The following is a 12981-nucleotide window of genomic DNA, read 5'->3' on the forward strand; positions in this document are numbered from 1 at the left end:
AAGTGATTCTGCCGCCATTGCAACTGTCAAGAAAAATTGTTTTTCGCCCATCAACTTAAAAAAAAAGAAATGCTTGACATCTAGTAGCTTCTCACATTCGCCTCCGCGTTAGATGTTGATTGAGGGATAATGTGCTGTCGCTGCCTGGTCCCAGGCCTGAAACTGAACCCACGACCTCTTGCTATGAGGCGGCAGCGCTAACCACTGCGCCACCTTGTCGCCCTGAGCTAGTATCACAACATTATTTTTAGTGTCATGATACATGATAGATAGGAAATTGTGTCATTTTCTGAAGATGTGTCTTCAGAGGTTCCGCAGTGCTGGCAAGTGATGACTGCACAGCTGTGGGCTAATCATCCTCCTCTCCGTGATGTTGTGACCCAGGACATCAGTACACTGACATCCTAATTGCCGGTGTCTGTCTGAGCAGAGCCAGCTTGGGCTGCTGAGTTATTTGAGTTCAATTTGTTTTGTTGTTTCTTTGAGAGGAGTGAAGAATGTCAGCGGCAGCTTTTCTCTCCCCCTGACATGCTTTGTGCCCAGAGAGCTGCATTCCTTCAACTCGTTACCGGTGCAGGACACACATTGCTGTGAGCGCCATCTGATGATGATGTTATAGAACAGCCACCTCATTCAGCCGACCAGCTGAAGTGAGAGGATCGTCCTACCAGATCAAACAGCCCCGGTTTATCCGCCGGGTGTATTTATGGGGAAAAGGCTCAAGCTTGACATTGTAGGAAACAATCGGAACATCCACATGATATTTACCATTAGGAGCAAGAGAAAGCAAGCCGGTTGAAAGCAGAAGCACAACAAACGAAGCTCCAAAACAAGATGAAGCGTGACTTGGTTGACCTTTTTACCTCATCCGTTCTCTTTTAGCGGCAGGATGAAATTAAATTTGCATTTCAGAGTTGCTAGTGTGGACTCTGTTGCTGGGGGTGACTCAGTGGCGCAGCAGTCAACACTCACAGCAAGAGGGTTGAGTGTTAAATTCCGTGTTGACGAACAGATGGGTGGATAAATGGTCTCTGTAAAAACAATACTGAAACTGGTTGTTAACTGCTGTCGGCGTCTCACTTTTCCTTTGTTGTTAGTTAAAAAATAAAAAATTTTGCATTTCCTCTTAATTGCCCATATTGTGGCGGCCCAGTCATAGTCACATTTGTTCGTCCACAATGAAGCAAAATAGTTTTTTTTTTTAGACTTCTCACAATAATCCTAATCATCTAAAAGATGCCTTTTGTTTTTGCACCTGGTTTCAGCAAAGCATCTCGCTCCCAGCCCAGCAGCCTTTGTGCACGCATTCACTCTGCTGCTAGCGTTGGAGATATACTTAGTTGGGGTTTTATAAACACTGCACTGTTTTAAGTAATTGCCATGCAGCTATCCCCGTTTTTTTTTTTTTTCCATTATCAATGTGCGACAGCAGACAGACAAGTCAAAAGTCATTGTTGATAATTAAAACTCGGCTAAGACGACGACATTAGCCATCAGTCTCCTGATACCACACTGCTTTTTGTGGAAAAACAATTAGTTTAAAACGCAGGGGTTACCACCCTCTCACTCAGGCGCTATAACAGCGCCATTAAATTCCACCACCAACTCCGAGCTACTGATTCACCTCATAAAGGGTTTGTTAAAGTTGAATTAAGTGCGCTGAAGTTAAAATTGAACAAATAGATTAAGCTTTCAGGGCACATTTAGGATAGAGGAACAACTGTGTTAAACTGCCAATTCTGACTTTTTTTTTTAAAACTCATCATCTTTCATGCCCATGTATATTGTTTTTCTTTTTTTTCCCCTTCTTTTTTTCTTTTTTTTCTTTTTTGTCTTTTTCTTTTTCTTTCCTTTTTTTTCTTTTCTTTTGCTTTTTTTCCTTCTTTCTTTTTTTTTTCTTTCCATGCCCATATTGTCCATCACACATCCAAGCCTTGTAATTTTTCTATGAAATTTTACCAACTTGATGCATTTACTTCTAAAGTTCCCCACAGAGTCCAAATTTCACCCCCAAAAAACTACCCGTCACACATACCAGTGTTTTTTCTAATTAAAATCACCACATTACATACTGACATGTGTAAACAGACTTAAAACACAGAGGAGAGATTATTATCCAGTCTGCCAAACCCCATTCGGAGATGTTCAGGATAAAATCAGGACCACACCTGGGAAAGAAATTGAATGACTGAACCCCCCAATCAACATGCAGCTACAGTACTCTTTTGACCTAAAGTCTTGTCCCTTGGGCACCGAAGTCGGCCGAGGCTTCAGTCACCTGATTGCGGCCGTAGGGTTAAGAGAGTTGGTGGTAAAAGCTGAACGCAGGGGAAATTAAAAAAAAAAAAGAGGCCTCAGCAGAAGGCGTCTGACGAGCCTGACAAAAGTGCTCAGGCAAAAGTTGACGGCTTGGAGTGCACCTCGTCCAGGATGCAGTGTCGTAATGCTGTTGAGTTGATCAGGAAGGGGCGCCATCAGATAGCCGTCCGATCGCGATAAGGAAACTGGAGATGTGTGTTTACACCGAGTGTGGATGTCCGTGCTGAGGTGCCGTCGGAGTGCAGTCTAATCGCAGAGGACATATTTTCCTCCCTCGGGTAAAGGGAGACGCTTATCTCGGCCTTAAATGAGCTGGGTGTTACACTTCCTCTGGATGTGCCTATGTGCCGTTGAACATTCCTTGTTCGTTCCTTGTACAAATTTCAACCATCGCTCCCTGATTATTGATACACTTCAGAGTCACTCTTGTCGGGCCGCAATGGTCCTTTTTTTTTTTTTTTTTCCCAACATTCTTGAGCTCCAGCAAAGATCAGGAAGATACCCTGAAAGGAAAGAAAATAGCGGGATTATCATCCCACCCCTGCACCTTGAATCCACTGTCGCCCATTTTCTTCTTGATAAATGACATGGGCAACTCGAGCGTGCAACAGCAATGTGAGTTGTAAACAAATCATTCGAACTCAACTTGGACCTCCAGATGGATCAGTGCATGATGGTATTTACATCATCAACTTGAAGAAACTCAAGAACTCTGCAACAAATAAATATAAATAAATAATGGGTGTAAGATGAAAGTTCAGCATGTTAAGAAACACGTGTAAAGCAGTATCGACAGAGCATGGCTTTAACTTCTGAACACTGTCAGACAGCTACACAATGACACAAGCAGCAGTTAAAGTGTTAATACAGTTTGATTATGACTGGTGAAGGTGATTTCTCTTCAGTTGGCAGAGGGCCAACTGAAGAGAAATAGAGACCAGACAATCCATATTATGTGATTGTTTGTTTTGACTGCAGTTGTTTAACTGTATGACGTTAATGGCCGCCTTAGCCTGATATGGTCCCTGTTCCCTTTCTGCTGTCAGTCCGAGCGGTGAACAAACAAATCACTCAGTAGTTCCATTCTCAAACGAATCACTCATTTGATGAACAAAAAAAAAAAAAAAAGCCATCATCTTTGACAAGTGTTAATCCTACACTCCTTTTTCCTTTACATTGAAATGAATGGTTTGCCATTTTCAGATCAGTTGAGCAAATCTGTAGGGACTGGGTGGGTTAAGCTCGTGTTCCGGAGCACTCTGGTTGACCGACCCTGGCACTCAAAAGACTGAAAAACTCTCTCCGTCTTTGATGACTTGTAACTCTGAGATGATTCTTACTGATGTCTCGCAGAAGCACATTCATCTAAGTGTGATTTCACTTGGTGCTCCCTGTAGACAAACCAAAAACTGTCCTTTCCTTTTTTCTCTCTCTCTGCACCGTCCAAGCCCACTGCTCCACCCAACAGCGTTTTTTCTATGTTCTTTCCAGCGGTGTTGGGATCGGAAAATCCGCCGTCAACTCAGTGGGCTGAAGCCAAGTCCTGACTGGTATTAGGCCCGTTTGGGGTATTTTTTCCACCTTCTCAGTTTGAGCTTTATCTCCTTGCTCGAGCAAGCGTTCATCAGACTCCGGCGGCGTTGACAAGTTAAGTGTTGACTGGCAAAGTGTTGATCCACTCCCAGTGCAGAGGAAACAGTCCTGCATGATCCAGTCCGCTTGGACGTCTTTGCTCCGTCCACGTGTGTGTGTGTGTGTGTGTGTGTGTGTGTGTGTGTGTGTGTGTGTGTGTCGGAGCCAAATTCCACAAGATAGAATTATGGTTGTCCGGTTCAAACAGTCAAGATAAGAAGCGCAGAGCCTCGTTACTGGACGTGAGGTGATATACTGACCCATTCGGGACAGCTGAGGAGACCCCTTCATGTCGTGCTCTAAGTGTTCCCGCGTGTGTGCTCTAAAGGCTCCCCTGTGACTCTCAGGGCTATATTACATCCACATTTCTCAGGGACTGGATCCTGGCCGTTCGCAGGTTCGTGCCAGAGGTGATTCAGTGATCTGGCGGCAGCTTCACGCTGCATGCCAGGCTGCGTGGAGCCCAGCCGCAGCTCGTACGCGAGCAAGACAGATTGACGTGTCAGCAGGTAGTCCAAGAGGGGAAAACAGCTTGTTTCAAGGCTCGCAGCACTCGTTCCAGATGTGTCCCATCAGTCGACAGCATGGTGTCCCAAAGAGCAATGCAGTCGAGCAGAACCATGGCTTTGATTGAATCCACTAGAAAAAAGGGACAAAAAGTAATAAAATGAACAATTAACCCCCAAAAATGAAATGACTGTGCCTGATCCAAGAACAACCCACTAAATGTTCTGGTACAGTGACAGTCGGTATTTGAACTTTCTGTTCACATTTTAACCTCATGCGAGAAAAACAACACCAAACAAAAAGGTCACGTGATGGCAAGGTAGTTGAGTCACTGAGAATTTTTGTTGGTCTATACCCACGGCTGTTGTTGGCCTTTGTTTCAATGTTGAGGTGAAGAAATGGCCATGCGTGTTTTCACTTAAATGTCCCACTAATATCACTGTAGCAACTTTTTAACTTCACTTTTTCTTGCTCGTTCCAAGGCTTGCAGCACTCCTTCCAGATGTGTCCCATCAATCGATAACATGGTGTCCCAAGGAGCAGGGCAGTCGAGTGTAACCAAGGCTCTGATTGAATCCAATAGAAAAAGAGGACAAAAAAATCCCCCCCCCCCCCCGAACACACACACACACACACACTGAATTTTCTAGTTCATTGACAATTGAGCTGTCCAGGGTGTGTGGGATTAGCTGCGGCTCTCCCCACAATCCCGAGTATAAAGGGGATGAGGTTGTGGAAAATGAAACGATTAATGAGTCTAACAGTCCTCTTCATCGCGCCGCTCACATTTCGCGACTCAGACGACGGCTGACGAAAAGAACACGCAACAAGTTATTCGGGAGTCGTTGTGTCCCACATTTGCCAAACTTAAGTACCCCCACTTTCTTGATATATCATCATGTTCCAGTGGGTTTTCTCTGGGTGCTATGGCTTCTTCCAACAGTCCAACAACATGCACTTGGGCTCAAACGGGAACTGTTCATCGGCTGCAAGAGATCACCATCTCGAGGAAGAGTCTGCTGATCCAGAATTGTTGGTGTCGAGAAAGTCTGACTTCAAACAGTTGCCTTTAAAACTGTACAGGTGAAACTGAAATGGTTATTAGTCTGTTGACAAAGTCATAGATTTTCTGCAGTGCTCTGCAAGTCCAATGCTGATCACTGACTTGATGAACTTAAAGGTGAAGTGTGTATTATTTGGAGATTTTGAGAAGAAACAGCGACATCAAGTGTTTACTTCTTAGACTGCAGCGCTCGTGCACTCCCCCTCCCTCTTCCGAGCTTGCCAGTGAACTACGGCGGCCTGCACACTTATACCTCATTCACCTTCTTCATTGTTTTGTTCGAGGTCATGAATGTTCACCCTACGCTGTCAGGTGACCTGGATTGTCCAACACCTGGTACCTTACAAATATGGTGGTGCAAGATCGCAGCTAACTGGGAGCAATACCCTTTCTATGCATATTCTTCTTTTTAAATAAGAACCGTCCAGGGTTAGCAAAACCAAATGACTTTAATTGTACTGCAAGTATTCTCTTTTATTAATGTTTTTATGGGCAATTTATTAAAATTCTACCAACATAAAAATCATAAATCAAGCAAAACTTTACACACTGGACCTTTAAGTAATTCCCCCTTTTTTTTCTTTTCTTTTTTTTTTTTTCTCATTTTTGCATTACGAACCAGATAGGCCACATGCTAAAAAGTCAATCCCGTGTGGTCACATGACCTGAGGTTTGCTGCTGGAGAAAGCTGAGGTGACTAGTGAAGGGAATCTCATCCTTGGGTTATTTTTTAAGCGGTGCACTACAGTCCAACCAAGAACAGTCATTATTCACTCTGGCGTGAGGGGAAAGCTGACAGTCGAAACATCTCTGTCACCCTCCGCATAATCCTCTCGGGCAAGCCGTCCACTTCTTGTTCTTCCTCCTCCGCAACATTGAAGATGTGAAAATTCTCTACTATTACTTTTTTCTTCTTTTTTTTTTATCCCGCTACTGGGAGACTGACTGTCGATTCCACGAACTTCTCCCTCACAGAGAGTCGGAGACGAAACCAGACAAGGCTCCGGGCAGGAAGCAGAGATCCCGCTCGAGAGGACGCAGAGATTCTCCCCCCGGAGGAAAACGCAGACGGAAGAGTTGAGGAGGGCGGCGAGGGGAGCGGGAACACCTTCGGCCGAGCGAAGCTAACAGGAAGCCTCTGACTGACCTCGGTGGAACATCACAGAGTTTACCTCACAAGCACAGCGTCTTCAGTATTTCAAAACATTTGTTACACTTGCACATTCTTCATCAGTTTTCTTCTTTTAACGCATTCTGTCGTTCGGTCCAGCGAGTTGTGCCCCTTTGATTCTAACAAGACGTTAGCAAACAGCAAAATTGAATCAAATTTATTTAAACAATAAGTTGGTTTTTTTTGGCGGGGGAGTGGCCGGGGGTTGATGCAGTCCTAATGTGAGCAGTTTTCATCGAATTATTAAAACCACTTTAGTTTGAAAGCACAACCTTGTCTTTTATATGCCGTTTTTTGTTTCCTCTGTCTTCCTTAATCTTATTTTTTAATTGTCCATTCCTGGTATAATATGCTTGGAAAATAAAATTTGAAGAAAAATTCAAACTAACTGTCCGTGTTTGTGTAGTCTCTGCATTACAAAAAAAAAAAAAAAAAAAAGAAGGTTTTTCCTGCCAAGTCAGCTGCCCAAACACATAAAGAACAAAGCGTTGGGTGATGGAGCGGCCTTCTTCTCTGAAGTGGCAGATGCATAGAGATTGTTGTCTTTTCCTGCAGTCAAATAAATGAGCCGCCGCTTCCTCACCCACTAATGCTTCTTTTGTTTTGTTTTGTTTCTAACTGGTAAAACTGCTCAGCCTCTCTCCTACGGCTGTTCTGTTACGATTTGCAGCATGTGCTCCACGTTGCTGCTGCTGCTTATTTAAAAACGAGCAGATGAAGCCGCTGCTGGCCAGCTCGTCCAGACTGCTGCTGTGGGGAGTCTCTGGACCTGTAGATAGCGGCGGTGGTTTCATCCAGGCGTGAGCTGGGGACACAACTGGAAGCAGACACAGATTGAAAACAGCCGGCCTGGGAGTCAAAAATTTGTCCGGGCCCCTTGGACTGAGGCGGGTACACAATGCTTTCATTCATGATGGCCACAGGCATCTTTCAGCCTCATACATTTCAGTTTTTTGTTGTTGTTTTTTTTTTTTTTTACTATTTATGACCTCAAATTCTTTGTTTTAATTATTCTCTTAATCTCTATGCACTATTTTATGAACTGATTTGCTGATGAATGATTCTGCAGATGAAAAACTGCCTTCCTTTGGAGTGAATAAAGTGTCTATATTGTACTTTCTAACAGAGTACAGTTCTTGTAATCCTGTGGAGAAAAAAAAGGTCCAACACCAGTGTTCCAGTCGCTATCTAGCTAATGGTACTTGCTAAGCTAACATTATTGTTAGACACTGTTGCTTCAATAGTGTGTCTATCTTCAGTATCCATCCATCCATCCCTCTGCAGGCTGTCTGTCTCCGGCTTAATTAAAACGGTGTTTACCGCCCTGCCGGTCCCGGCCTGAATTTGCCAAATATTTTTGGACAGGTGACACCACTGCCGAGCCCGGAGACGTCCGTGGGGACTGAAACCTTTCACCGCCGGGCCTTAGCCACTTGCTTCATTAATGCCAAGCCGGTGGGGGTGGGGCAGAGCGAGAGGGGTGTATTTGTCATCCGTCCGACACAGAGCAAACGGTGGGCCCAGAAAAGCTCATAAATCACAGCTAATTAAGGTGAAGTTTTCCACCGCTTTTGTTTACATATGCTCACGTTTCCAGGTCCCTTTGGAACAGTTCCCAACCCTGCAAGACGGGGTAACCAATCAGAGCGTCACGGTGCTGCACGCGAGGGGCAGGCATTTAACAGGGCCACTCAGGTTGGTTTGTGGCGGCAGGGTCGGTGATTTCTCTTGATTAAGGGTTTAACAACCAGGGGGAGGCGGGAGTGGAATGAAAAGAATAGCGGCTTGGCTAATAGACAAATGTGCGTTTCGTGGGGGGGTGGGGTATTTCCAATCACTAATGTTCCATTTGTAATTTATTTCCAGAGGATCCGCAGCACAATAACTTGTTAAAAAAAAAAAAAAAAAAAAAAAAGCCTGATTGAGTCGACATCATTTTCCCGCAGAATGGCTGTGACTTTGTTCACCACGCCATTACAGGCAGGACACTCTGTCTACAAAAAGAACAGCTCATCAACTAAAACCAAGAGAAAACTGCAAACATATTTATCTCCTTTATGTTCACGCCTTTCAATGCAAAGTGATTTTGTTCTCTCACATTAGACTTGCAGTGCAAATATACAGTGGAATCCCTCAGAGGAAGGAAGTGAAGTGAGGAGTTGTTGGACATCTCTCAGCGACTCGGGGAGGCTGTGGATGATATGTAAATGTGTTTACCCACTATGGCGACACATTATGCAGGATACTTTGAAATTAGACTGAAATAAAGACACAAAGCCTGCTTTCATCCCCTACGATCCCCCCACCGTCCCGCCCCGTCCCGCTCCGCCTTGCATTTTCATTTCTTTATTTTGCCCATGTTGAAAGGTGTGCGTTCCTCTTGATCATCCAGCTCGCGGACCCAAACCTCTTGTGATGTATGCACATGAAGGAAATGATCCTATGTATGGAAACATTTTGCCCTTCTCTTTGTGCCCCACACTGAGGCACCATCCCAATCTCCTCCTGGACACTTTGCTTTGACACAGTGCAGCACAAGTTTAGTCCTACACTCACAGGCTCTGACCTGCCAATCAAACTGTAGCGGCAACTTACCATGGTCACTTTTAATCAATATTGGACCAAGACAGGAAAAATAAACCTCAAGTCATTTTTTCTTTGATTGACAAAAGTACTGAAGTGCCTTTGTGAAGTATTTAAAGTGACTGATGGGTCCCACTGGACCGTGATTTTCAGAATGAAGATTTTATTGCCTTTGTGATGGAAATAAAATCAGCAACCTTTTCTTTTTTTGTATGCTGAAGCCTTAAAATGTTTCACAAGGCTTCACCTGCCGTCTCTGAGACCTACCATCACATTAGAACCAGCCCTTTGATTGACAGGTCACAGCTTGTCGCCACACCTTTACATCTATGGATAGTTTTAATCGTAACTGGACCAAAGGAGGCTAAATGAACATGAGGTCCTCTTATTGTTGTTCTTTGAATAACCAGATTCATCAGCTCCCTATGGCACAATAATGGAATGCACATTTTAAAATGTTGCTTTTTGCTTTTGTACGTACCTATTGGCTCGTGTACACAATGCAACACACACACACACACACACACACACACACACACACACAGATACATATACACTTACAGGAAGTGTTCCATTCGGTGTGCCAGGTTACAGAATAGCTTTTGTACCAGTCAGTGATCACTTTTACTTTCCTCAGCTCAGAAAGCTCATAGATGAACCAAAGTTAAAAGGCACTAGCCATCAAATAGCCATCGGTAGCGTTACAGGCTAGCAGCAAGTGAGGAGCCACCATCACCATCTGTTGACCACGTTCTGCACCTTCACCGGAGCTTTTATGGCCTAACCTGTAAAGTGCTAATCTAATTTAGCAGATGGGAGCATGACATTTAGCTTGCTGTGCATTAGGTAGGAGGAGAATTGTGTCTAAATTCTAATGTTGATCTGTGATTTAATACCCGATGGCAGATGTTGGATCTTAATAATGCGGCTAATACCTGGGAAATGGGGCCAAATCCAAGCTGTTTCTAATATAAGGTGCACAAGTCTCAAACTTCAGTATCAGGATTTCATTTTTTTTCTTCTTTCAGTTTCTCCTTCATGTCTTCTCCATTCAGCCGGGTTTCTTCAAGTTATTTCCAGCCCAGTAAAAAAAACAACAACTGTCTGTCTCAGCTATAGTTGATGCTGTTTTCATTCCCAGTGCGTGAAGCAAGAGTCAGTCATGTCAGTTAAGAGTCAATCAACCGTCATTTGAGAGATTTTACAGGGGTTATACAGGGGTCCTCTGCCTGTCTGCCCTTCCATGTGTGCCCTGTCTGGACTTCTTCTTTTTTCACAAAAGCAACAAACAAGAATGCATTCAGCAAAATTATACCTTTAAGGTACAGTTTGTAACCTCATGTCATCTCGGTGATCAGATTTTTTGATTCCGTGCTCGTTCACTCATTCGCTCACTCACTCGTTCCCAAGCTTTGCAGTGAACTGAGTGAACTCCTTCTAATTATGAGGTTCCCATAAATACACATATTCCAAATTGAAATTCAATAGTCAAAGTTTAAAGTCAGACAAGACAGCCATTACAATGTTTTTGCCTCACACTAATAAACATTCTGCTGCTGCTAACGGGCCACTAGCGAGGCCCTAGCAGATGGCTAGCAGGCCGCTAGCTCGCCTTGTGTCGGTACGAGCCAGGCACCTTCACCCACTTTACTCTGCCGATTACGTGCATTTTGCAGTTCTTTCTGTCTACTTCTCTCTGACATTTATGAACTGTTGTGGATATGATTTCCTTCGGACTTTCTTTCACCAAAGTAATACATCCAGGCCGATATTTTCTGGGCTTAGTTAGTAAAGCAAGTTACTGAAAAATTGCTTCAGCATAGCATCCAGAGGATACGCCGGCTGCCTCAAAAAATGGCAATGCAAAATGGCGATAAGCTGTGAACCTTGCTACATGTACTAACCGCTCTATGCATTGTAAAACCAAATAAATTATTTTTCAGTAATTATACACTTGAATAGTTATGGGTAGTATATGGAGCTTTTACCAATAAAGTGTAAAGTGTAAGTCACACTACACCTTTGAATTTTGTGCTTAGCTTGTCTACATGAAAATTCCAAACTCAATGCAAAACAGCCACATTGATGATTCCCAATAGAACTGTTGATTTATTTATTTTTATCAAATCCCAATGCACCATATTTTTTGCTGATCCTTTCCCTTTTCCACAAATCTAATTTCCCTCCGGCATACGTTTGCTGAATCGACTTTATTTTCCAATTATGTTTTCTCTTTTCTACCAAGATTCTTTGAATTTGCGAGACATAAAACAGCTTGTGTCTTACCCGCAGACACCACTTTTTTCTTTTTTTTTCATACTTGAAAAGTGAACACGAACGCCTCACAGCAGTCAGGTGCCATCTGGGAGTCTGAACAGCCAGTCTTTGTCAGCTCTGTGAAACACCAGCTGATTTCGTGCCTCCCTGTGGAGGAGAGAAAAACCTTGTTTCAAGCCTCTGATTGTAAGTGTTTCAAAACTTTCCTTTGGTGAATTTGCACCAGAAAGCTTGAGGCCTGAAACAGTGCGTCCTCACATTTAAATGCAGCAGTCAATGTTGTGTGCTTGAAAGCTAAGTGAGTCTTCCTGCTGCTTCTTTAATACAGTCCTGCTCTTGTTCCGTCACTGCCAGTTACCGACTCTTGTGGGATGCTGAGACACCTCTCCAGTGAGAGGGCATAATGAGGCGGACAGCGGGTTAATTGAAGGCGGGATTCGTTTTCCTCAGTTATTCTCAAAATGAATGAAAAACTGATAAGCTTTGTGCTTCTTAGGAACATAAATAGCGTTAAACAATAGCACAATCTATCAACCCGCCGGACCTTCATTCATTCATCTTCTATACCCGCTTAGTCCCAAGCTCAGGGTCACGGGGGTCTGCTGGAGCCTATCCCAGCTGTCATAGGGCGAAGGCAGGGTGACACCCTGGACAAGTCGCCAGTTCATCGCAGGGCCACATAGAGACAAACAACCATTCACACTCACATGCACACCTACGGACAATTTAGAATGTTCAATTGACCTCACATGCATGTTTTTGGAGTGTGGGAGGAAGCCGGAGAACCCGGAGAGAACCCACGCAGACACAGGGCGAACATGCAAACTCCACACAGAAAGGTCCCAGGCCCGGAATCGAACCCACGACCTTCTTGCTGTGAGCAGGCAGCGCTAACCACTGCGACCTATTAATAGAAATGTTCTTGAACAAGTGACTAAATTGTATGAAATAAATCTGCCCCAATGGCAGGTCAGCTGAAAGACATTGTTGTCCTTGGAGAGTTACATCTTTTGCAGTCCTGTGTGTTGTGCAAGAAAACAACAGGACAGCAGGAGAGTGCAGGCTCAGTGAAGATGAATAGCCCCCTGCTCTAAACCTACAGCCATAATCTAATAATGTGTCCGGATATTTTTTATTTTTTTTTGAAAGATATTAAAATTTCATTGAATTGTATAGAAAGCTGAGCCTGGTTCAGACTTTGTGTGTGTCTTCCAGCTGGAGGGGGGTTATCTCATGCATCTCATGCAATACAGAAGGGGTCATTTACCTGATCACTTGCCCACGTGGTAAGGCCTATGTTGGGAAGACAAGCAGAGAACTTGCGCAGCATAGAAGTACCATTAGATGCAAGATTCTAAATTACCCTGAAGCTGCTCACTTTATCGAGGAAATTCGTCCCATCTCCTCACTGAAGTACATGGAGAAGGTC

The 12981-nt window shown here is 43.9% G+C and overlaps 2 protein-coding genes across 3 annotated transcripts in view; one reads left to right on the plus strand and one right to left on the minus strand.

The window, feature by feature from the left end:
- The window catches only part of rad18 (RAD18 E3 ubiquitin protein ligase), a 31209-nt gene extending 24128 nt beyond the window's left edge, over positions 1-7081 (plus strand). For both annotated transcript variants that reach the window (XM_076037052.1, XM_076037053.1), the window contains one exon: positions 6497-7081. In XM_076037052.1, coding sequence (XP_075893167.1) covers positions 6497-6602 — 106 coding nt within the window. In that variant the 3' untranslated portion in view covers positions 6603-7081. The remainder of the gene's footprint in view (positions 1-6496) is intronic.
- eps8l3a (EPS8 signaling adaptor L3a) overlaps positions 1-12981 on the minus strand; it is a 273109-nt gene that overhangs the window by 227387 nt on the left and 32741 nt on the right. The gene's annotated exons all lie outside the window — the stretch shown is intronic.

This window comes from Nelusetta ayraudi, unplaced genomic scaffold, assembly GCF_046127955.1.
Source record: "Nelusetta ayraudi isolate G7.1 ecotype Tasmania unplaced genomic scaffold, CSIRO-AGI_Nayr_v1 ptg000050l, whole genome shotgun sequence".
In the NCBI taxonomy this organism is placed as follows: domain Eukaryota; kingdom Metazoa; phylum Chordata; class Actinopteri; order Tetraodontiformes; family Monacanthidae; genus Nelusetta; species Nelusetta ayraudi.